General features: G+C 37.0%; 1 gene segment (V, D, J or C); it reads left to right on the top strand.

The window, feature by feature from the left end:
- The window catches only part of LOC113181920 (T-cell receptor gamma chain C region 5/10-13-like), a 58,475-nt gene that overhangs the window by 13,162 nt on the left and 18,134 nt on the right, over positions 1-27,179 (top strand). The window contains 1 exon segment of the C gene segment in view: positions 2,166-2,354. Within this exon segment, the coding sequence occupies positions 2,166-2,354 (189 nt within the window).

Genomic DNA, 27,179 nt, shown 5'->3' with positions numbered 1-27,179 from the left:
GGACATGTCATCACTTGGTATCTGGTATTTTTGTTTGTTAATTTTACAGGTTATATTTTAAATAATGATCTTTCACTGAATGAAAAGAAATACTTCAAAGACCACTATTCCACTCATTCCTTCACTTTTTTTCTATTCTACAAATAACTGAAAGTAAAATTAAATAAAGCATAGTCTCACTCCCCTCCTAATGGTTCCCAGAAGAGTCTAAGAAGAGAAAAAATAAGCAGATAACCCAAAAATTGGGAAGAAAGCTTTTGAGAGACAGAGACACTAAAGGCACCACTAGAAAGCAATTGGAGGCACATCTACCCCAGACTTCCTGGCTGAGAAAATTCCTGGAGGAGACAGTGCCTGAGCCAAGTCCAGAAATGAACAGGAGTTCACCAAGTAAATTGTGATATACAGGAGAACATCTGTGGATTGAAGTAGTAATATTCATAGATGTGGTATATTCAGAGAAGAACAGATGTGGAACTTGAGCTTAAGACAGAAAGGAAGGGAGGATATGCCATTTTATAGAGGCCTCATATTCTAGCAGCTCTGGACTTGATACTCAGAAGCAGAGTAGAGCAGGGTTAAGAATTCTAAGCAGAAAACGAACTAGATAAGATTAGTACCCAGGTGGTGGGTAAGAAAGTGGTAAGGGCCAGTGTTTGCAGAATGTGAAAGATGGAATGGAGACAGGTGAGAGCCAAAACTTGTTTAGGGGGTAGAATCCACAAAAACTGAACTGTGAAAAATTAGAGGATAGAGTTGGGGCTGACTGACATGCATAGTCTGGCTTGTGCAAAGTGAGCAGCAGTGATGTTCCCTGATACAGTAGGAAAAGATGAGTGGCCTAGAGGAATGATGAATCCACTCTGGCTCTGTACATATGGAGTTTCCTGATGTCTGATGTGAGCCAAACTTGAAGTCATCTAGTGGTCAGTTAGACAAGTGTACATGGAGCTCTGGAGGCAGGTGGGGTGAAGATGGGTGCCTTCTTTTCTCCACTCTAAGATAATTAAAGATAAGTAATTATCTTATCTGAGGCAGAGTAGGTAAAGTAAAAACAGAAATCTAGACAACCATAAATTTTAATGGGCTGATTGGGAAAGAGCGGTTTTAAAAAATACTCTAGCACAGATAATATATCTTGGATTAGAGAAAGAAAAACAGACAAAAACAAAAGCAGTAATTCAGAAAGAGGGAACACTGCTTCCTAGAGTAGAGACTGGGGTTTAGCACAGATGTATAGCTCTGGTAGCTGGGAGAGGACAGAAAGATAAAACTTAAACAGGGGCAAGCCACCAGGAATGGAGTATTCAGACCCATAAAGGTGGCCAGATTCCGCATGCCACAGGATGTGAGAATAACTGAGCAGGGGTCAGTTCACTAACCAATCAAAGTCTCCACCTGGGAGAAGACAAGCTCTCTGTGAAGACAGCACAGCCTGACCACCCACCACTCTGGCCTGACAGCTCAGTGGGGTTATAGTATTTTTATACTGTGAAAGATAGTGTTTGAAAACAGAAAAGACTAAGATCATGGCTATGACTCATGTATCTCTGTTACACAGCTCCCTACATCTGTATCCCAATAAATAGGCCCCATGACAAATGGTAGGTGTTGAATGACACTGACTGTGTGAATAGGTGGTCTTGTAGTTCTGAGGTGGCCATCTGCTCCCCATGATCAGATGTAAGATGGTGAACCTTGTCTTCCCACCTTCAGGATGCAAGTGCTAATAGGTGCTGAGAACCAACCTTTACCACCAGCATGCTTTTACACAGTCTCCTGGGTAAATCACTCATGTTGTGATTTTACACTGGAGTTTCTATCTTCCATATTTTCTCAAAAGGAAGTTTTGCCTAAGAATGTCCAAATGCTCAGCCTCATCTTTTCAGAAATCTTTACTCTCTCCCACAGATCCTCTAGGTCACATATGTTGTCTGCCTTCTCCAAATACTTTTCACTGATTTTCTTTAACTTTGTATTTTTTGTAATTCAATGTTTTCATTCTATTTTTGCAAACTATCCCCTGCCCCTCTTTCCTCCAGTGTTTGTATACAATGCAGGTGACCCAGGCAAATTCAACCTTTGGTACTAAAATGCAGTCCAAAGTAGCACAACTGGAATGTGTGGTGTCTGGAATAACCATTTCTGCCATGTCCACACACTAGCATCTGGAAAAGACCAGCTCATGCAATGCAGCTCCTGACATCACTGTTGTCACCTGACAACACTGTCAATCCGAAACCAAGCACTACATTAGGCAAACTTGAGGTGGACAAAATACCTGCAACTTCTGTGTCTGCCCTCACCATTCCCAATGCAGAGAAACAAGACTCAGCTCCATATTATTGTGCCTTCTGGGAGGTGCACAGTAGCAGACCATCAGAGCCATCTCAGTCAAAAGTAATCTTTGATTCTTCATTCATTATTAGGAATTGGACAATGACAGTTTCCACTAGCAAGCCTTCATACAGTCTCCTATCTAATCTTTCACATGGTGATTTTGCATGAAGATTCCAACTTCTATACATTCTCAAAGAGGAGGCTTCTACATAAGAATGTGCCAATGCTCAGCCTCATCTCTTCAGGAAATTGTTTTCTCACACAGACCTTCTAGATCATGAATGTATATTCATCTGGAGATAACCTCCCCACTCATTATAGTTGTTGTTATTGTTAATATTTATACACATTTTAAATATTTTATTTAGTTTTAGATGGACACAATGTTTTCATTTATTTATTTTTATGTGGTGCTGAAGATTGAACACACTGGCTCACATATGCAAGTCAGGCGCTCTACCACTGAGCCACAGATCCAGCCCCCAAAGCACACTTTCTCTCTCTCTCTCTCTCTCTCTCTCTCTCTCTCTCTCTCTCTCTCTCTCTCCTCTCCCTCTCCCTCTCCTTCTCCCTCTCCCTCTCCCTCTCCCTCTCCCTCTCTTTGTGATGCTGGGGAAAGAACACAGGGCGTTATACATGGGAGGCAAACACTCTACCAGCTGATCTATGTCCCCAGCCTTTTATACAAATTTTTGTAACTTTGTGCTGATCAATTTGCATTACCTTAATTATCTCAGATCTCCTTATCTCCATTGATTAGAAGATGGATATTAGATAGCATAGCATTCATTGTTCTAGAGGCTGAATTGTAAAACACATGGCCTAATCTTACCACAGCCAAGGCAGACTACAGTGACAAACATCTTATGCATGCCTTGGAGTGGTGATTTTTATGTTAAACAAAACTTATCATCACTCTTGCTGATCAGCACAAGGCAAAGTCCCTGGTACTCCTCCTGGACTCAAAGTATCATTTCCTGGATAGAAGAAGCCTGTGTATGTAAAAGTATTTTGGAAATTTTAAACACCTTATCAAAGTACAACTCTACACTGTATACTACCAGAGAAATGAAAAGCTGTGCTCAATTTGTATACAATGAACCAAAATGCATTCTGCTGTCAAGTATAATTAATTAGAACAATTTTTAAAAAGTACAGAATCATGGTTATACTTTAACAACTTTTATTCCAATAACATCTCTACTAGCAATTCTCTTCCAATAATAGCCAGATTTCTTATTTCACATTGTTTTCTATTGACCTGGTCTACTCAATTTGAAATTTCCTGATTATCTCAGAGAGAAGCTAATGGTCACTCTTTTATTTCCAAGATGTATAGTAATGGTAAATGTGCTGGGAGAAACAAGGATGGAATTCCTATCCACTAGCTCCCATTGACTGCCATGTAATGTGCTACCATGTTCAGAATCTCAGAGGATGATCATAAAATCCTACAAATAAACTTGTATATAGAAGAAAGAACTGGTGCTTAGAGGTGGTTGGTGACCTACTGAAATGGAGTTTATGAGATTTTAATTCTACTCTTAGGCCACTTTGAGTACCTTTAGAGTTTATTAACTTTGTAAGAATATACTGTGGCATTTGAGGGCAAATGTTGGCTGCCCCAGACCTACTGCCTGCCCAGCAGAGACTGATCAGGACAGAATGAACACTAATCAAGAAGCCATGGCCACCTTGGGCACAAAACAGGAAGTTGTTTCTTTCTGCAAATTCTGACCCAGGACCTTTCTCCTTACTTGTGGGAAAAAGGCTAAGAAACCACATATGATCTCTATTTTTGATAACTTGCCATAACAGGAAATGTCACAAGTGGAGTACATATAGAGGTGTCAAAACCCTTTAGCCTAGAGGTAGGTCAATGATTAAAATGTCTAACAACGATCATGCTTGAGAAATATAGTGTTCCTCTGTTTTTTTTTCTCCTATATAAGCTATGCCCCTCCTACCCCTTTCTCTATTAAAGCGAAGCCATAAGATTTTAAAACCCATAGAAGATGATAGATGTGACCAGAATAAATTTACTGTTTGAATTAACAGTGAGAGAATGTGTTTCAAAATCAGGTGAATTTTAAGGCAAAAAATGGTTTTCTATAGTCTGAATCCCCATTCATATGTCAAACCAGGTAAACTAAGAGCACACAATTTCACTAAAGGTGCTGGTCACAGAAGATTCTTCAGGTGATGTCAGTGAAGTCCATGTTCACCCAGAGACAAGGGGAGCACCTCCCACTAGGCAGTACTATAAGATGATGGGGACAGTTAGGGGACAGAAAATTAAGTAAACTTCCTTCCTTGTTCCCTAGCCTCTGGGGTCTTATCCCAGGACAGAAACTCCAACAGAACACAAGATAGAGGGATGGAGAATATGAGAGCCTCAGTGGCTGATCCTACCAAGTTATTGTCTACAAATATGCAAAAAAAAAAATGCTTTAAAGTAGACAACAAAGTGAAGTTTTCCATTATTATTTTGTAGCTCGTTGACTCAGATTTTCTTCGGTGAACATCTGTTGATATCAAGATTCCACAGTAAGCGGAAATGATTTGGGACAGGTGATGATGGCCCCACTGTTCTCATTGCCACAGTGGCAATGAGAGGAAGGCTATTCCTCTGAAGCCTAGTGGGAAGTGTAAGTGACACAAAGCACAAAAGCATTTAGAACAGTGTTAGCCATTCCTCAATGGGTATTAGGTATAGTAGTAATAGTAAAGATTTACAAAAGTAAAAATGAACTTTTCTTTTAAAAAATCCAACTCTTTAACAGTGTGCAAGTGAAAACTCCAAAGTTGTCTCATCTAGTGCTCAAAAGAGCTTCATGGAGCAGTAACAGAGTATCCATAGAGACATTTCCATACATATATACAATATGTAATGATCAGATCAGTACAATTGGCATGTCTATACCTCAGACATTATTTACTATTTTGAGGACATTCAAAACCCTTTCTACTTGTTATTTTTAAAGATGTAATTAATTGCCAACTATAGTTATCCTACTATGCTAAGAACATTGAAAGTAAGTCCTCCTAACTAACTGCATCTCATATCCATGAACCATGTCCTCCCTCCCTCCCTCCTCTATACCTCACACATGCTAAACAACCACTTTGCAACTGAGCTGAGCCCAGCCCCCACTTGACATTTTTATCTCATTTTACTCATATTTTCATGAACAAATGATGATTGCTTATCTTATCTGTTGTTCTCATATTTACCATTATTGAGTTACTTGTCAAATGGAGATGATCCATCTCACAGGGGGATAGAGAGGATTAAATGAGATAATTAATGTAGGAAAACACCTAGTACAAATGCCAGACATGTACCAGTTCCTTAATGGCTATTAGATGCTATATAAATCTTAAAGGTCTCATTAAATATTATATGTAACACTGATTTTAGATCACTCTTCCACATGACATATGTTCATGAGGCTGTTCCACAGTCCAGGGAGAGCACAAGTGTATTTCCAGAGATTGCTCTGTCTCATACCTGCCAGCAATGGAAATCTAGTTCCTCCTTGGAGGCACCTAGGTTATGAATGAAATGTGAGTTCTCTGAGTGATATTCTATTTAGGGACATCTTAATTAAACACACACACACACACACACACAATACTCTAATGTTTGTGAAAATGGCATGTTAAATATTGTTAATAAAATATTTTAACAATTGATATTTTTGCTTTAATTTTTGTTGAGAAACAAATATCAGGTTTCTTAACTTAGACCTAAAACAATAGCAAATGACAGAAAGACAGACATGAGAACCATTCCCTCCCCCAAACACAGACAAAGACATGCATACCAGGGTTATCTTTCCAGATGTTAACATACTCACCCAAACTGCCCAGTTCATGTGCTGCAGGAAACCTCACTTTCCTGCACCACATGAACTGCCTCTGCTCATAACTGCAGAAGATCATGAAGAACTCAGGAAATCACCTGACCCTCCACTTCTCTGAGAAACCAGAAGAACCACACCCCTTTTCACTGACCTGAGACCTCATCTCTCTGGACCCCTCACTTTCTCACCTTCTCCCTGGGCAGCCAGCCTGGCAGACGGGATGCCACTCCTAAAAGCAGTCATCCTCTCCTCCCTCTGGGCTTGTGAGTTGCCTCTTCCTCATTTCAGACTCTAGGAGAGAATGAAGTCATTCTTTTCTGTAGCTTCTTCACATATCATTTGTTCATAGGAATCTCTTTTCTTTGCTTGCAGTTGTACTTGGGGAATTGGAGCAACCTGAAATATCAATTTCCAGAGAAAAAGCTAAGAGTGCCCAAATGTCTTGCAAGGCAATCCTCCAGGGCTTCGATAGCATAGACATACACTGGTACCGAGAGAAAACAAATCAAGGGTTAGAGCATCTAATATATGTCCGGACAAAGTACAATCAATGTACCCTAGGAGGAAAGAACAGGAAATTTGAGGCAAGTAAATATGCTCAAACTTCCACTTCAGTATTGACAGTAAATTTCCTAGGAAAAGAAGATGAGGCCACATACTACTGTGCCTGCTGGACAAGCACAGTGTTAGGGTTGCCAGAATAACTTACACAAGAACCACCCACCTCCTCACATCAGCAGCCACAGTGGCTGCTGAGCTGGGCGCCCAATCTGAGCCTCCCCACCAGTAGCACTTTCAGAGTTTCCCAGGGGTCCTCTTGGATTCTGCTCTCCTAGAGAGCCCTGAAATCCATCATTAGGACTGAAGCTGCATTATTTCTGATTAAATAAAAAAATCTTGGAAATTAGAGATAAGGCTGCATGATTTCTGATTAGATCAGGCAATCTGGGAAAATCTGAAAATACAGGATGGAAATACAGGCTGACCACATAATAAAGTTGTTTTTTGTTGTTATTGTTTGTTTGTTTGCTTGCTTGCATTTTGGTTTCATCTTACTAGACTGTACAGAGAATTTCAGTAATTGAATAGTTCAAACTGAAGGCAGGAGACGGTTAAATGCCTGGAGAGATGTCCACCTATTATATAAATATTTTATGTGACTTGTCATTTTCTCATATTATGCCTGAGTTTGGGGTGTTTTCGTAGATAGAATGATCTGTCGGACATAATATTATTATCATTATCCCAGGGCTTTTCTGATGAAATCTAATGACCATTATATAAGTAAACGATGAGATATCTGTCATATCTGAGAGACCAAAGTACAAATTCTCAGTCCACATTCTACACTTGTGGCTGGGAGAAAATGAACCCTTCTCCAGCTCTTCTCCCTGTAGACCTTGTACTTCAAACTTCTGCAAAAGAAAACCAAAAATCCTGAATAAGAGGAACTGACAGTTAAAGTGAGAAAATATCTCTTCCCTTGCATCTTGCATTCTTGCATCTATAGAGAATACAAAGGTAATTTCTCTCACAAAGATATATATGTGTAAAGTCAACATTTTATTGATGTATATATTTAATAACAAAATTATTCATATAAAAATATAATTGCATACATAAGGCACACTTAACCTTCTATTTATATTTTCCCACCTAATCATGTCATTACTCTATGCCTCTCAAGGAAAAAATAATAATTTTATAAAAACCATAAACCTTCATAGTAACAGTGGTTACTATGGATCAGGGGGTCCAGAAATTCTGTTCATGTCCAGAATTTGCTGGTTTATAAATAAAGATTTATTGAAACATGAGCTTGCTTATTTGTTTCATATAAGCTACAGCTGCTTTTGTATTGAGTTCACAGTTGAAATAGACACCCACAAAACCTGAAATATTTACTGTTTGGCTCTTTATAGAAAATATTTGTCAGTCACTGTCCTAGGGTAATATACTGATGAATGACTTTATTTTATTTTATGTTTCCCTATTTCTTAGTGTTACCTCAAAAATGCTTTGCCACATGACCTTCGTCCCCATATTAACTATGTGATTTTGCATAAATTCCTTCACATAACTTTAATTTTTTAAATTTTTCTCATTTAAAAAGAATAACATAATGATATTAACTTGCATGAACTGTGGCAAGGATTAAAATAATGCCCATAAATCTCTTACAAGTGCTTGGACCTCACCTAATCTTCAATAACTGAAGTATTATATTGATCATATGGGTTATTATTACATATTAGAAAATCAAATTATTTAGACTAATATTCTAAATCCTTGTTGCTCAAAGTTTGGTTTGTAAACGAACAATATCTTCTTCACATAACCTTGTTAGACATACAGAAATTCAAACCTTAGCCCAGTGCTACTCAACCTGAATCTCACAAGTTTCCCACATTACTCCAAGGTACATTACTTATTGAGTAGGGGGGATCCAAGTGCCAGGCTGTTCAAGAAATGGGTGCATGGTTCAGGACAATTAGAAACTGATCTCATTTTCACTGGATTTTTTTGTTTAGGGTCCTAATGTTTTGGTAGAAAATGTGAGCCAACATTTGGTGATCTGAGGCCACCAAATGCAAGGCAACTTGCAATTTAATTCACAAACAACACATTCCATTATCCATGTGTGTGTATGTACTTTTACTCTCATTTTTAAAGTTCTTTGCAAAATCATTGCAATTATTCAGTTATTATGTTATATACCAACAAACACAGGTCTTTTTTCATGGCCTTGACTTTTAGATTCACAGTGTTGAGCACAAAATAAATGTCCTCATATCCTTCAGGCAATGTTGCTACTGAAAAAAAAAATGAATTAGCAGGGAACCGGAGAAAGGAAGAGAAAATGAAGATCATTGATAGTACATCCACCCACACTCATCCAAAACTTAATAGAAAGAGTTCTTCCCTGCCATACATATTGTCACTGATGCTATGAGGTGATCCTGAGGGGCTATGTTGGGGGATGGCTAGGGATAACCATTTAGGAATTTTGTTCTCTTTTCTCTACAGAAAGTCTCTCATGGAATGCACCTGACTCATTAGTCTTCTCTCACAAGGAGAACTCCTGGTCATTCCACACTTAGGGACTAAGTGTTGCAGCCCATATAGCTAGCTCCTTTTTGCTCAGGTCTCAGATTCTCCTAGGAAGTGTCAGAATTATGTGAACCCACACCAGGGAGGCTATACCTATCAGGATTTTATTTCCCTTGGACTTCTTCCCATGTAGGTGCATATCCCAGGATCACAGCAGCCATTTGTATACTATCACTTCCTCCTTCCAGGCACTCCTCCAAATCCCTTACATATAAATCCTCATCTTTGTGACACTTCTTTGACATTATCAATATCATGATTATACTTTCATAGATAAATGACAGAGGTATAGAGATGTTATTTAATTTGTGGTCACAGAGCAACTAAATGGATAGGGAGGGGCTGGTTTCTACTAAGGCTTTCCTTTTAACCACCTACTCTCCTGCCTCTGAAACAGACAAAATAAAATTGTCATCTATTATATGATCTGTAGAGCCACAAGAATCTGGTACAAAAATTTTACTAGAAATGATTCATGAAATAATAATGGTTGAGTTACACTATTTGGAAAAAGTTTCTACTCCTGAGTATTAAATACCAGGAATTTCCCATCATCTTCTTAGGCTTTGCCTCTAGGACCCCAACATGCTCATACAGGGAGATCATAGAGAATCCAGACAAGGTGCCCCCTTTGGTACTGGCTAAACGATGGGACAGCAGCCACTGCTTAAATTAACTCAGACCTACCCCATCCCCTGTTCATTTAAACAACAACAACAAAAATAGTGTGATCAATGTGTAGCAGAAGGCACCAGGTGGAATCTAATTTCAGTTGAGAGAAGGAAAGGAGGCCACCATAACTTTTCCCAGATGCATCTCTCATATCTCCACAAAATAACAAGTTATGATCTACAGAGAGACAGATATAAAACCCAAAGCCCCAGGACACTAGGGAAAGCCAACAGTGGCTGAGTAGAGGAATAGGACAGCAACACTTATGAAGGCTACAGTCTCAATTCTGTGTCATGTTGTCTGTTTCAGACAGAATTTTAATGAAAATATCAGAGAACTTCCTTTCTTTACCTATCACCATCATGCTAACAATCCTCAAGGAAAATACCAGTGGAACATATGGGGGAAGATAAAGCCTTGAGAGAGACTTTCTCAGGGAAGATAAGAACGTGGTATGAGCAGAAAAACCTCCCCCTCTCTGTTTAAACAACAAGCATGTGGCTTAGGGACCGTGCCTGCCTTAGGTTGTCCAATAGTATATATGGTCCTTATCCATTATCGGATGAGCTGACTTCAAGGCGTCAGCCTCCTGTCTTAGGTTGGTACCATTGCAATTGGATCTTACCCGTCACTGACTACTGGTCCAGTATACAGCCACACCTGTGGAGAGGTCTTTGTACCAGCGGGGGGTGAGGTTCTTTGCCTCACCTCCATTGGCCCCCAAATTTTAGCTGAATGATCATGACAAGCAGAAGGGAGGAAGATACACCAAGCCAATTGACGGCTCCTTTTGGAAAAATTGTACCACCGAAGACATCATCAGCAAAAATACCCCAACACTACCACAAGTGGCTGCACCAATGGATAGTTCACAATGCATACAGGTGAGTTCACAATGCATACAAGTGATACATAGTCCAGGCAAGTTATGTAAGCAGTTCAGTGACAGCTATTGCAGAAGCTGTAGATTGGTTTTATCTTTGTCTTCACTGGCACAGGGATGAAGATAGGAATTCTGGCAATAATGGCTAAAGAAAAAATTATGTAACATTCCAGAAGACACTAAAAGAAAACAACTTTCTTAACAATTTACATTATCTTGAGGAGAATTATTAAATATAATGAAAAGGAAAGGTGAAAGTAAACAAACAGATCTGTTAACCTACTTTTTTGTTCACATATTAAAATAATCCTCAACATCTGTTTACCTAATTTAAGTTAAACCATTTAAATCATGTGAAAAAAAATATTTGGATCCATTTTTTCATGAGCGTTCATCATATATGATATATGGACATACGTACATTCAAACATATAACACAAAACACAAGTGTGCACACATAATATAATACATACAACAGATAACATAATAGTAAAGGCCTTATAACTCTTTACAGGTGAAATCTCCATTGCAATGTTTAAAAACTCTATAGTCAAAAAATAGAACTGATCAGCAAAACATTAACCTAGGTCTGTATGAGCTCAAAAAACAAAATAGAACTTCATGATATGGGAAAGGGCAATAATAAAATAGATATTGAAAAAAGCATCCTGGTTCTGTTGCAGATGTAAGAATAGCCAAACTGGAGTTCTGGATATCAGCTGTTATGGATTTGAACCAAATCATCTTCTTTTTGGTCTGTAGAAATCGCTTTGGTTAGTCTCTCTGGAATCCAAATCGGCTGCTGTTCTCCCTGTGGAAACACACAAACAGAACCCTGACTCCAGACAATCACTGGGTCAGGACCTTTCCATTGTCCTGTTAAAATATCCATCCAAAGTACCTTAGGCTTATGTACATTTTTTGGACACATATGCCTTTCCGCAGCACTAAGCCCTGATGAATACAAATTTTAAAAGTTTAGAGTAAAAAGGGTTATTTTAAGTTTATCTTTGGGGAATATATACCCCTTCCCAATTCCTTCTTTTTGCTTTAATAAGCACATTTTAATAGTTTTATGAGCTCTTTCAACTATGCCTTGTCCGTGTGGATTGTATGGGATTCCTCTTATATGAGTAATGCCAAATGTTGAGCAAAATTGTTTAAAAGAGGTAGAAGTATAACTAGGGGCATTATCTGTTTTTAACTGTTTTGGAACACCCACAGTGGCAAAATTTTGTAAGCAATGAGCTATAACATCTTTAGTTTTTTCTCCGGCATGAAGGGAGCCCATCAAAAATCCAGAAGAAGTATCAACTGTAACATGCAAATATTTTAATTTTCCAAATTCTGGCAAGTGTGTGATGTCCAACTGCCAAATATGGTTAGGTATCAGTCCTCTAGGATTGACTCCAAGATTATCTTGTGGTTAAAAAGGTCACACAATGTTGACATTGTTTTATTATTTGTCTAGCTTGTTCCTTAGTTATTACACTTTTGTAAAGTATTAGCATTGACATGGAACTTTTTATGAAAATTTGTAGCTTCTTCTAGTATAGAGAAAATATGTATGTCATGTGTACTTTTATATGCTAAATCATTGCCCAAACTAAGGGCTCCAGGCAATCCTGTATGTGCCCTGATATGTCCTATAAAGAATGGATCTTTTCTGTCCCAGATTAGACTTTGTATAGTGGAAAGCAAAGAGAAAACAGTAGAGGAAGGGGAAATCCTACCAGCATCTTCAAGGGATACTATAGCATTAACTATATACTGACTATCAGAAAATAAATTAAATACAGAATCTTTAAACATCACAAAAGCTTGTAATACTGCATTAAGCTCTACCTTTTGAGCTGATTGTTTGGGTACTAAAAATGTAAAAGTTTGATCAGGTGTAACTATTGCTGCTGTACCATTATTTGACCCATCAGTGAATATATTTGGAGCATTCATAATAGGTGTTTTTCTTATCATTTTTTGAAAAATTACAGGATGCAATGACCAAAAGGACAATAAAGGATTAGATGGTAAGTGGTTATCAAATGAAACATTAGATTTGCACATGATTATTACCCAAGTATTTAACTCATTAGCTAACTCATCAATTTAATTCATAGTATGTGGAGTAATAATTTTATTGGGAGAAATTCAAAACACTCCCTTTGCTGCTTTTATTCCTTTGAGTATTAATTGTCCTACAGCCTCAGAATACCTAGTAAGAATAGTGTTAGGAGAATAAGATAAATGTATCCATAATAATGGAACTTCTTGCCAAAATACTCCTGTAGGAATATTTTTTGTTGGTAGTACAATAAATAATAAAGGCAAACTTATATCAATTCTATCCAAATGCATATTTTCCATATATGTTTCAATGATTTTTAATGCCTTTCTTGCTTCAGGCATTAACATTCGGGGTGAATTTGGATCTGATGGACCCTTTAGGATACCAAATAAAGGTCCCAACTCTCCTGTTGGTATACCTAGATAAGGCCTTATCCAATTTATGTCTCCTAATAACTTTTGAAAGTCATTAAGTGATTTGAGTTGATCTACTCGTATTTGAATTTTTGGTGAATGGACCATGATTGAAGATAATAGAACTCCTAAATAATTAATTGGAAAATTTAATTGTACTTAATCTATTGCTATCTCTAGATTATAATTTTTTAATAAGTTTGTAATTGTGGCATAACATTCTAGCAATGTGTTTTTATCTTTGTGTGCTAATAATACATCATCCATATAGTGAAATATTTGTAGTTCAGGATTTTGATTTCTAAGTGGCTGGATTACTTTGTTAACATAAATTTGACACATAATTGGGCTGTTAGCCATCCCTTGAGGGAGTACTTTCCACTCATATCTCTGATCAGGACCTTCATGATTCAGTGCAGGGATAGTAAATGCAAAACATGGACTATCCTCAGGATGAATTGGAATTGAAAAAAAAAACAATCTTTAATATCTATAACTAAAACATACCAAGTTTTTGGCAAAGCAGACAGTTGAAGAATCCCCGATTGAGCAGGTCCCATAATAACCATTTCATTATTAATGGCTCTTAAATCTTGCAATAATCTCCATTTACCATATTTCTTTTTGGTGCTGATAACACTAAGGTCGCGGGTTCGATCCCAGTACGGGCCACCAAATGCCGCAGTCTGGCTGGGCACAGTTCAGGAGCCACTTGTCAAAAGAAACGAACTTTACTTTTAGAACCACTCACGCCAATCAAAACAGCTCCTCAGGAAAACCTTCAGAGCCCAACTGCCACCACCGGCTTCCCACAAGCCTCTCTCTCCACCACAAGCCTCTCCACCTCCCACAATCCTCCTGCTCTTGAGTCCGATTGGCTGGGTCGTGTGGGCAGAGCCAAAAAAGTCCCCCAATGAGCAGCTCCGTGGTCTGAAAGGGCAGGGAAACAGCCCAATGAGCATCACCGCAGAGGAGCCAATCAGCTAGATGTTGCTGGGGCCGCTGTGAGCCAATCATCAGCTGGCAGTCTGAAAGTTTGCTGGGGCCCCTTTGGCTATGGCTCTCAACACCCTGATCCTTAAGAACAAACTCCAGTCTTGACAACTTGGCTAAAACAAACTTCAATCCAAATCGAACTCCTGCCTAGAGTGACACAAACTTCAGTCTAAAGGCCCAGCAGAAGGAAATGTGTGTGCATTCTTAATCATAAAATACATTTACCTCAATATCTACTGTATTAAACAACAAGTTCAGCTCTTAACCAAAAATATAACAACAAAACCACAGGCTAGGAAAAACATAGCCACAAAGAAATCATAGAATCACTCAGGTACAACTCATGTGTTTGAACTACCTGTCAGGGAATTCAAAATAACTATGATGAACATGTTAAAGTCTCTAATGGAAATTGTGGACAACATGAAAGTTTAGACAGATGACTTGAGCAGAGGGGTGATAATTCTTTAAAGTAAACCAAAATGAAAGAAATAAAAAAGCAAAGTAACAGAAATAAAGAATGCCTTTCAAGGGCTGATTAACACACACAACACAGAGAAGGAAAGAACTAGTTAACATGAAGAGTGGCCACTAGAAACCATAAAACAGACAATGCAAGAAGATGAGACAGAGAAAGCAGATCATCATGTAAGACCAGAGATATAGACAGTATCATATTTTCAAACATATTTGTAATTAGAAACCCTGAAGCAGAAGAAAGAGAAAAAGGATCAGAGAAATATATTTGAAAAAAATAATGGGTGAGAATATTCTAAATTTAGTGAACATCAAAATACAGAGAGCCAAGAAGCTCAGAAAATATCAAGCAGGATATATGTTAATATTTAAACTATAGAAAACAAAAGATAAAGATAAAATCATGAATGCAGCCATAGGGGGAAAATAGTAGATTTTCCATTAGAAACAATGAGAGCAGGATTACATTGGAATGAAATCTTTAAAGTGTTTTTTTTTTTTTTTTTTAAAACGAAAACAAACAAACAAAAAGAAACAGAATTCATTGTCAGCAGACCTACTCCAAAAGAAACATTTTAAAAAATTGAGGCAGAAAAATATTATGGGTCAAAAATTTGAATATAAAGAAAAAAAATAATGAATCTTAGAATTAAGTGAAGAAGGAAAATGTAATCTTTTAAATCTTACTTTTAATTGTTCTAAAATAGGAGTTGACATTTTTTTTCTTAAAGGCCCAGAAGATAAATATCTTCTGTTTTGAGGGCCACGTGGTCTCTGTCCTAACTGCTCAACGTGGCCACTGCAACAGTAAAAATTCCAGGTCATTTTTACATCTGAAGGGTTATGAAGCTGAATGTCATGGGTGGGATATCTGTTGGAGGTCCCCTAACAGGACCTGTGGCCTTTAGAAAAGGGACACAGTCAGCTTTTCTTAGTTTGGTTTCCTGGAAGGTGAGCCTCAGGTACAGAGCACAGGTGGTTCCTGTGTCAGGTGCGGGAAGATCAGCAGGAGAGTAGGGGATGAAGCAGGGAAGGAAGAAAGACAGGAAATGGTGTTTTAGTGACCAGCTAGAAAGTGAGCACTAGAGCATCTCAGAGATCCCAAAGCTCAGTGATGAATTAAGTTAGTAACCTTCAGCTGATGGGTCTTTGCTATGTCCAGAGAGCTACTTCCTCTTTCTTCATCACATCACAGTTTTCTTCTGTGATTGGTCCATTCCTTGGCTCCCTCTCAGGACAGATGATAGCAGAATGCTGCTGGCAGATTATTGCTGTTCCAGGATGTTGGTAGTGGTAACCCTGTAAGTTTCTGAATTACACTGGGCAGAATATATCATCCCATTCATTGGAAGAGGGGCAAGGGAAGGTGCTCACATTCTGACACATTCTGACAGCCACATGGTTAGTGGAAAATCCCACCAAGACCTTGTATTCTTCAGGAAGAAAATGTAAGCCTCAGACCCCAAGATTTGTAAAAGTAGAGAGTAAATACATAGTATTTTAATGAGCTTCAAATTTTACAATTTTGCAAAATTGTCATTTTTTTCTGTTTTTCAAACAGAGAAGTGGAGACATTCCCATCACACAGTTTATACCACACATAACCAAGAAAAAAAAATGAATGCAGCATTTCATGAATGCCAAAGATATTGCCACCTCAGAATATACCAAGTGGCCCTGGAGGACATGGGGATGTACTACTGCACCTGCTGGGATACATTCTGTCAAAATGTTGGAGTGTCACTAAAACCTTCCTAAGGATGGTTCCACCAGTGCAAACACACACCTCCACCTTTTCATCTTCCCTGTGACCTTGGTCTATGGAACACCTTCCTACACTCATGTGTTCTGAGCAAAGTCACAGCAGAAGCCTAAGGGGCCAGGTTGTGATTCTTCCTTCATTCGTCTCTGCATGGTCTTCCTCACCCTCTGGGCATGGGCTGGCTCTGTAAGTATCCTGAGTGGTCTCTGCTTTCGCATCTGTGCAAAGTCTCCTTGGGAAAAAGGACATAATCCAGGCTCAAGGTGATATCTTGACTTTGCGTGAATGATGGGAGAAATGAATGAAGGAATGAATGAATGAAAGTTCTTTTTACATGAGGTACTCATTTCTGCTGGCCACTCAAGGACACAGTAACCTAAGAAAGTTACTAGAGCTTTTCTTTCTGATTTCCCTGAGGTTAAGTGTGAAGTGTATCACCAACCTCCCAGGGCTGCTGAGAATTGCATGGAGTCTTATCTGAAAGTTCTTAGTTACTAAGCATTATATTCAACAAATTCCAATGTCTTTTTCATTATGATTCAGTCACTTTTCTGAGCCATGTTAGCCAAAGTTGGGATACTGAACAACTCTTAGAATATATTACATCTATGTAGACTTCCAAAGCATCTAAAAGTAATCTTTAATTCAGAAAAACCAAGAATTATGAATGGAACAATTATAGATGTTAATGAAACAAAAGAATTTTGTACAACAATTTGCTTCATTCAAAACACAGAATAATAAAATAAAAGTATATATAACTACACTAATTATTAACAGTTATCAAATGAAAATTTGGACAAACATCTGATTTATAATTGCACTTATTATTTCATAGGGCTGTAGAATTATTATTTCCTTCATTAATATATGTCATTATGAAATTTGTATTCCATGCTCATGATAGTCTTGCATAGCTAACTCTGCTTTTATAAAATATTGCAAAGAATATCAAACTCAGGGAGTGAAAAAGTGGCCCAAGATAGGTGACTTTGAAGCAGCACTTGAAGGACAATAGGGAGAAAATCTCTCTGGGGTAGGTGACACTGCATTAGCTTAACACACTATTCTAAGACTTGATAGTTCCTTTATACCAGGAACATGATAAAACATCACTGACCAGAACCTCCATTGGTTCGAAAACAAGACCTTCCCTTCTGGCTCCACTTCCACAGAGCAAGGGCTGCTACTGTATCCGGGTCCTAGTTCACGTTCCTTGTGGTGTCTGTTGTCACTAGAAATTGAACTCCCTGGATTTCTCTTGTGTCTCAAGACATGGGATATTGAGTTGGACTATCTTGTCCTGTCATTATTTTTATGTTCAGAATCAACAGTTTTTAATACTTCTGATTTTTCTTTGGTGATTTCAAGATGGAGACCCCTAAATAAGAATATCTTAGTATCAAATCACCTTTACATGAATATCAGACAGAGTAGCACACATCAGTCACCAGCTCTCTGGGGTCCCATTTTAGAATGCCATTGTGTACTGGTACCAACTGAGGTGACTCCTGCTTGGAGACAGATGAAAGAGAAGATGGTATCTTTTACCTGATATTCAATAATGTTTTGATATCAGGCCAGAGACTACTGTGCCTTCTGGGATCTCACAATGTCGAGTTCCAAGGGGTCTGTATAAGAACCTTCCTTTTAAGACACTTCAGTTGTGTTCATACTCATGCAACCTCATAGACTCTAATGCTGTTATTCCCAGGTTCACAGGTGTTAGAGCAGAAGCGTGCTTGGGACATATTTAGCCCAATGCCTCTACTTCAAAGGAGGAGCAGGGTCCCAGAGGGAGCAATTGGTTTCTCTCTGGTGAACCTCAGAGGCAGGTACATTCCACCTTTCAGATTCTCAGTCCAGGGCCTCTTTCTGATTCTCTTGTGGTAAATGCCAAGATTCTTTTAGCAACACTACATTTCTTTCTCAAGGGAGCCCAGACAACATGTCTTATCTAACCAGGTGATGCCCCAGACCTCAACTAGGTCTGGTATAGGCCAAGTGTGTGACTACCACACTCTTCAGAAAGGTATGGAGTCAACAGAGGATGAACTCCTCACCCCCATCAACCCCCATGGAGCTCTCCCATGGCTACTTATTGCCCTTTATTTCTGTAAACTTCTCCCTGTTCTGAAATTCCAACACTGGAACAGTTTCCTTGTCTCCAACCAAAAGAGCATGTGGGTGGCAGCGATTAACAACTTCTTGAATATATACTTAAATTGTTTGTGAGTTCCCGAAGGCCCTGCTAACCTAAGGCCCAAATTTCCCACACTTCATTGTGAATCCTGGGGCCAGTCCTAACTGAATAGCCCTGATCTAGATTCAAATTAGATATAACTGGCCTGTTTTCTGCTGTGTTAGAGTGATTCAGGACTCTATGTCCATCTCACCAGCCACACCATGGAAATAAGAACAGAAGAAACAAAATCTGTGCCATTAGATGATAGGTAAACAGTTCTCTTTTGGGATGCTAATAAGTAGCCAAAACACAGTTACAGATTCTGATCCCATGCCATCGACCCCAGTGTCCTCAACCTGTGTTATTTTGATCACTCTGTTTAAAGAAGGATTTAAGTTGCTCCCATTGGTCATTGGGTATGTGTGTGTTACCTAAACAGGATGAGAATTGAAATTACTGATGTTTATACACAAGCCTAAAATTGTCCATTCTTTCTAAAAAAGAGAACACTCTGTGCCTGAATTTTTGCACCAATGATAAGAGAAAATGAACTATTTTTGAGCACCTGCTATGTTCAGTCTCTATTCTAGATACATCATTTGAACCTCATGAAGCCCTGAGAAATGGGCCTCATTATCTCCATCTTACAGATGAGGAGACCAAGGTTTTGAGAAGTGTGTCAAAGTTGCACCACCAGACACAGAAGAACTAGAATCTGAGCCTGATCTTTCTGATTTTAAAGGGTTTTTTTCCTTCACTTTCAATCTCTTAATTTGGCAATTTGAATCTTTCATCAGAATCTTCTTAAAACTCTAATAAATCTGGCAGTGTTCATTGCACCATTCACTTTGTATGTCTCCATAAAGCAGCAACATAGGTCCTTGTTTGCATCCTTGTTTGTGACTTATGACAGCAATCACATCTAAGACATGTCTCCATCACTGGACTTGCTCCCCTGAGCAGCTTCCTTTTCACTAGCACATTTATCTCGAATAAAAGCACAGAACTAATTTTTCCACTTTCCTCCAAAAGACTTCATTAAATTCTCTTGTTTATTATTTTTAAAATGTTTATTTGAAAGTAAAAGCTCTCCACATTCCTACTTCTTAAAAATTATTGTACTGAGTGAAGACCCCCCTACCTAGTTCCCACAATATTCCTCTCACCTGTATATGCAAGTACTCTCCTATTTTTTAACACACCTGTGGATATGCAATTGCAATTTTAATTTTAATGTATCTGGAATCTATTTTATTTGGTAGAAGTCAGACAGATGTTTTTATTTCCTCAATAGTATATTATCTAATGGCAGTTTCAAATTAAGCTACCATTTTCCTACAACATAAAAAATTTGCATCATATATTAAGTATCTGCATATACTTGGACATATTCTGAAGTACTTCTGCTTTACTTATTTATTTATTTATTATTTGGTTGGCATATTGATACATTTGTAATAAGTATTAAGATCTACTATGACAAATGTTTTATACTCTACTATTTAAAAAAATAATTCGTTTCCCATTACCTCATGTTTATGCATTCTTATAAAACTGCCATCCCTCACACACTAGTACAAAAAAATGAAATGTTGTAGTAATTCCAACTGAAATTGTAGTCAATTTATATATGAATTCAACTGGTATCATTTTTTATAATAGTACATCTTTTTCACAAATATATTTGTCCATGTATATAGGTTTTATTGTAGACCTTTAGTAAAATTTTGTACCGTGTTCTTCATATGGTTTTTATATTTTCTCATAAATTTAATAAGAGATTTTATAATTCATTACTTATCCTATTGCATTTACTTTCTTAAATCCTTTAGGGCTCTACAAATACATAAAATTCTTAAGGCTCCTGATAATTCTCTTCCTGGTCCCAGAAGAAAGAAAAACTGAAGACAAAAGGAGTGGTGTGAGAAACAATCCCATGTATTAAATGTGCAAAGTGTAATCTACATCTACAAGAAATAATAACTGGGAATTCTCAGTTTAAAAATATCTTCCAATAAATAAGTGATAATATTTACAACTCTTTCCAAAAATACCTTCTATCTAATCCTCCTGTTCTTTGCAACTGGTTTGGTGATTGTGAGCATCTGTGAATGAACAATTATCTACCATGATCATATTATGAATTCCTCATCCTTGTGGGCAGAGGCCATATCTACTCATGGAACTTAGGCCAGGATAGGTGGACCTGGAGTGGATATGGGGGCCATCACAGACTTTCCTCCTTAGTCCTCGCAGCTGGATAGCTGCATAGGAAAGGATTTGTTTCATTCTTGCAATTTTTTCTCCTGTTCTGAAACAAGTGACATAAAAGTGCAGAAATGTCTAAAAACTCTCTTCTTTCAACTTATCAGAGAACTGAAATTTTTTCCACATTCCAGTTAAAATGAGCAATCTGTAATTTCATAGGAGATAGAATTCTTCAATTTTATTTTCTGACATCCCCCCACCCCTTTTTAGGGTAGAGAGGCTGAGCATTGAACTCAGGGCCTCATGTATGCTAGGCAAGAACTGTACTACTAAAAGTTACATCTTCAGCCCAACATTATTCTCTTATTCTAGGAAAAAATAATAAGGCATCACAGAACTTTTGTTCACTTGGCATTGTCCCAGTAAGGAACCATGATGTCAAATGATAAATGTGGCATTTTTGAAAATGGAGAACTTGGTTCACAGCTCTCAAATGTGTCAGCACATTTGCATTTTCTGTTATTAAAGAGCTTCCTCCTTTCAAAAATGTATTTCCAAAATTGCTGAGAGGCCTTGACATTTGTGAGAACAGAAGAAAAATTTCTTTAATGGAAGCTCTGAGCAGTTAGCTTTTTGAAAATAGAGACCTGGGTTCACAGTTCTCAAGTATGTTGGCACACTTGCATTTTCAGTTACTAAACAGCTTTCTCTCTTGAAAAATCTATTCCCAAATCACTAACAGACAAAGAGGCCTTGGTGTTTTGAGAACAGAAAGCCCTTCCCTCTTTTTTTTTTTTTTTTTGACTCTTTCCTTTGATGAAAGTCCTGAGCAGCTTTAACACAACTGAACACCTGGAAATTAAAAAAAAAAACAAAAAAAACAAAAAAAAAAACAATTCTCAGAAACTTTTACTTTTTTACTTTCTTGGTAATTTAGAAAACTAGTTGGTTGTCATGTTGGCTCAGTTTTCTTCTTCTCTTTCTCTTACCCTATCTATTTTTCTTTGTCACTTTCCTGTAATGTAATCTCAATGGAAAACAAAGAATAATATAAGATCAGTTTATGAGAAAACTTGCAAATAACCTGATGCCACAAAACCTATATTTGAGGCCTTCAAAAGGAAGCTGGAAGATCAATTTGCCAAGGGAAGGTTGCTAAACTGCTGGTCAGGTCATGAAGCTTGATAGGAAGATGAGATTTTTGAAGATGTTTTGACCAGTGTGATGGTGCAGACTGCATCCAGATACTTGCAGAAGGAAATAAGCCCATAGTAATTCCTCTTGGTAAGTAACTTTTTAAATGTTTTTCTTACCAATCTAAAATGGATACACACTTTTTAGAAAAAAAATAATTTCCTTTCAGTCTTATCTGACCCTGCCACATTCTTCTTCTCAGAACATGAACAGTCATTCTGCAGGTCTGGGCTGTTGGATATAGAAACAAAACTGCTTAGCACATGGAATGGTCTTCCCCATGAAAAAGGAGATTGTAACTGTACATGTACAACACACATACATACAAAAACCTAAGGCTCTAGCCTTTAATGTTTTGAGGACCATTTCTGTAGATCTTTGGTGTAAGTTATTGGTGTAAGAAACTTTTTGATAGATCTTTTGTGTGAGGGTTCTCTTTTGTGCAAACCAAGTTCTCCACTTTCAAAAATGCCACATTTCTCATTTATTTATTACTTGCTACGTTTATATTTTGAGATCATATTGATATAGTGTTCTGTTCTCCAGATTACCTGAAAAATCTATTTTCTTTTTTTATTAGTTCATTTTAGTTGTATATAATGTTAGGGTTCATTTTGAAATAATTATACGAGCATGGAATACAGCTTGCTTCAATTATATCCTTGGTTTTAATCTTGTCCCTAACAACTGTGCAAAAATCAATTTTTATTGGAAATTATTATAGAACATTAATAAACCACACTTTATATGTTTTTAATTCCATAGAAAAAATATGCTACTGTGACTTGTTAAATTGCCTGTAGATAGATGGCCTCATTCACAGGAATTTGCATTTTGCACAAACCATTGCAATTGAGGTGTATGAAATGACTCTTTGTGGTTTTTCCATCCTCATTTGCTCATTCATTCTCTCTACACATATTTATTGAAGATAGTTTTGATGTAAGATGCTGGAGATAAAATGGTAGATAACACACATTCTCAGCAATTAAAATGTTCCAGGCCCACGAATTTGTGTTCTAGATTTTGCCTTGATTGGACCCCGGTGCGTTTATTCATTTGTGACTTCCATAGACACAGGAGGTACTGGGTTCATGAGCTCTTTTCCTATTTCAATTTATGTGGTACTTATTGATTATTACATCCACATTTAGAATGCATATATCAGAAACTGTAAAAATCCAAGCTCTGAGACACTTCTGGTCCTAGATATATTGGATGAGTGATATTCAATAAGTGTTGTGTTTGGAGGAATAATTTGATGAAATGGCACAATATTATCTCATTAAAGAGAAAAATTCTAGGTAATTTTTGGGAGGGCAGACAACATGCTAGAGTTTCAGTGCTCTCTTTCATCACTCAATAGCTCTATGTAAGAAAACCTCTTGTTTCCTTTTTACAGATGAAAACAGTAAGGCTTAGAGAAATGCAGTTACTTCCTAGTCACAGGACTAGTAACTGTTTCAAAGTCTGGGATTCAGGGGAGACTTGTCTATTCCAAAACACTTGGAATGAACCATTTTATAATATCACAAGCAATAAGTCATGTTTTAATAATTGGAATATTTCCTCTTCTTGTAGCTTGAATTTTTACAGGGACTTTTTAATGTACAGTTTAGTAACAGTTTGTAATATTACTCATGCAAGAACACAATGCTTGTTTTAATCATGGTACTGAAATTACTCTCTTTTTCTCCAACAGAGATCATGGAAGTCATAATGAATATAAATTTACTAAATATTCAAGAGATGAATCTTAGTGTACTTCTTTCTGTAAAATGGCAAGTCATTTTGAAACTATTACCCTCAATTTTATTTATGTATTGGCATCAAGTGTGTCAGAAATATTGAAGCTGGTTTAAAAAAAAGCTATAGCAGCTGTGCTGAATTATATTCTTAGTTACAACACTCATGATGGGACTTCTGCAAGAATAGCCACTGGCTAGGAGCCTTTGATGAGCAGTTTCAATGCTCTGGAGCTGAAGTGGTATTTTCAAGTCAAAGAGAGCAGTCAATCATCAATGAAGTGCTTAAGGGATCATCAGAAAGCATTCACATTCTCATAATTCATCAAGTCCCTATTAAGGGGAATTGGATTCTAAACAGAAGTTACTTTATTATCAAACCAGATGTCTACCCATTCATACATATGAATTGCAAAATACCTATGAATCACATTGAATATATATTTATCAAATGCTCAAATATATGATTTATATTACTGGTTCTTTTTGAAATTGAAGAAATTTTAAATACTATAAATTACATTGTAGGCCAAGAACTATTTTATACATGGAGACCCTTTAATAAGGGAGGAGATTTAAATGCTTCTGACAAAGTTACAAAAAATTATCAAATCAGAGTTTCCCACATATGTGATAGGGAAGGAAAAGCAAAACCCAAGCTTGCCCAGGCACAGTGTGCTCGGGCCTTAAATTCCTGATTACACATTCTAATGTGATTTTGTTTTAGCTTTGCCTTTGTTTAATGTCAGCAAACTTAACTTTTATGTTTTTATATAAATATTGAAAAATATTGCTGAAATTTTAAAGGAAATGCAAAAGGAGATTTCTTTATAAAGACTTATTAAAATAGCTAGTTAATAAATGGCAGAATAATCCAAGTGTTTGGTCCTGGAACAAAGCTCATCATTACAGATCATTTATTTTTTCTTTTTCCTTCAATTCTGCAGGGTTAGATAGGGAGGGGAAGCAAGAATAAAAGTGTTACAGGCTCCAGGGCCTAGGCTGACTCAGAGATTTTGGAATTGCTCCTGGTTTAGTTATTCATCATAGTGGGATCTCCTAAGAGGTCAGGTGACTTGGTCCAAGTCCTAAGAGGCACTCTGATGGGAGAATGTTAACCTGGAATTTGGAGTAGCCATGGATCCCTGGTGGAGGAAGGTATTAGGGGCCTGTGTTATTTCTTTGTTGAAAAGTTTCTAAGCCTTTTTAGACTAGAAACTTGATTTATTTGATTCTAAAAGTACTCAGTGGGGTTAACATCTGCTAAAGTGGTCATTAGGTTATGGAAAGATGAAATATTTGGTGATTTGGCCACAGGATAAGTAATACTAAATGTTAAGGTAGCACCTGCCTTTGTTATCCCAGCCACTTTACTCAGGAGGCTGAGGCAGGATGATTAAAAGTTTTGAGGCCAGCCTAGACAACGTAATGGTTTATCCTGTCTCAAAATAAAAAAAAAAGTAATAAAAAGGACTGGGCTCAGTGATAGAGTGCCCATGGGTCCCATTTCTTATACTGAAAACAATTTTTTTTTGTCACAGTATGGCCATATTAAAAAATGATATAAGGTATATTTTGCCTTTGTTCTTTTTCTTAAATTCAGTTTAACAAGTTTTTTTCAATCCCTCATTAGACTTAAAAATTCAGTTTTGCCTGAATGAAGGAGAAAATCTCAAAAGGATGATCCTTGCTTACTGGATCCACTGAGATGGAAGTTTTCAGAGATTTTTCATAAAGTTGATAAAGCATTGAAAAAATGAAATGGATTATACATCTTGATTTCCTTAGTGATTGATACTATTTGAAGAAATAAATAATTTGAAAACAATTTTCTGGTCCTCTTTTTTTCCAATGGACACAATGTGAATTGTAGCAATGGAATTAAATAAATAAGTTCTCTCAGAAGGATTTTCAGTACAAGGAAAGACACAGCTTCAATTCTAGAATATGACTTCTGGAACTACCACTTTCTATGTACCCATCCTTCAGCAAGTAAAATTTGGTTAAACAGTCATTCCCTGATTAAAATTCTTACTAATTATAGAAAAATTATAAAATACATAAAAATAAGCAAAAACTTAAAATGCATATTGTCACTCATAGTCATTATCCTCTCATTATAATTTCACCTAAGAGTTTTATCTGTGCAAATTTCATTTTTATTTTACGAAATTAGAATCATACTAGATACACAATAATGTATCTGTTTATATACTCCATATTACTTCATGAACATTCTTCTGATATGTACTTAAAATTATTCAGTAACTGAGCAAATTTTGAAATTATTCATTCTAGTTGATCTGTATAAAGAAGATAATGAGATCTACCTTAGGTGGATATTATAAAGTTTCACTGAAATTAAATATAGAAATTATCTATTCCAATGACTGGCAGGTGGCAGATGATGCCATATTGATTCTTTATTTATGATTCAAACCCAGGAAAGGAGGGCTATATAAACTCAGGAATAATAATAAATGTATTATTCACCATCTAATCTATTGCTCACTTTAGAACAAATGCTTTTTATATACAAGACTAAATGTACCACTTCTAAAAGTGATTAGAATGGAATATGTATGATCTCAAATCTCATATATTATCTAACTGAATACAAGGTGCTCCCTCTTTTTTCAGTAGCTATCTATGGTGTTTTAAAAAGTTTGTTTCCACCCACAACTTGAAAACATAAACAGACTTCTACTTATAAAATTTACTTTCTTAATTGATTTATTAGGTGTACAAAGTACACATTGATAAAAATAGAGGTTAAAAAATATTGTGTATATATATATATATATATATATATATATATATATATATATATATTTGATTTTTGGTACCAGGAATTTAACCCAGGGGTGTTTAGCCACTGAGCCATATCCCCAGCTCTTTTTTATTTTTTTATTTACAGACAGGGTCTCACTAAGTTGCTTAGGGCCTCTTCAATTGCTGAGGTGGGCTTTGAACTCGCGATACTCTGCTTCAGCCTCCCAAGCCACTGGGTTTACAGACAAGCTCTACCATGCCGGCGAGAAATATTGCTTTGTGTACTCTTACATTTTGTTAAAAATTTTGTTCAGGCTTAATCTGTATTGAAAAAATCTATCACACCAGCCATGGTGATACATGCCTGTAACCCCAAGGATTCGGGGGACCTGAGGCAGGAATATCAGAAGTTCCTAAACCTCAGCAATTTATCAATGGGACTCTAAACAACTTAGTGAGAACTTGTCTCAAAATAAGAAATTTTAACAAA

This window comes from Urocitellus parryii, chromosome 3, assembly GCF_045843805.1.
Source record: "Urocitellus parryii isolate mUroPar1 chromosome 3, mUroPar1.hap1, whole genome shotgun sequence".
In the NCBI taxonomy this organism is placed as follows: domain Eukaryota; kingdom Metazoa; phylum Chordata; class Mammalia; order Rodentia; family Sciuridae; genus Urocitellus; species Urocitellus parryii.
This window is presented reverse-complemented; position numbering and strand designations above follow the sequence as displayed.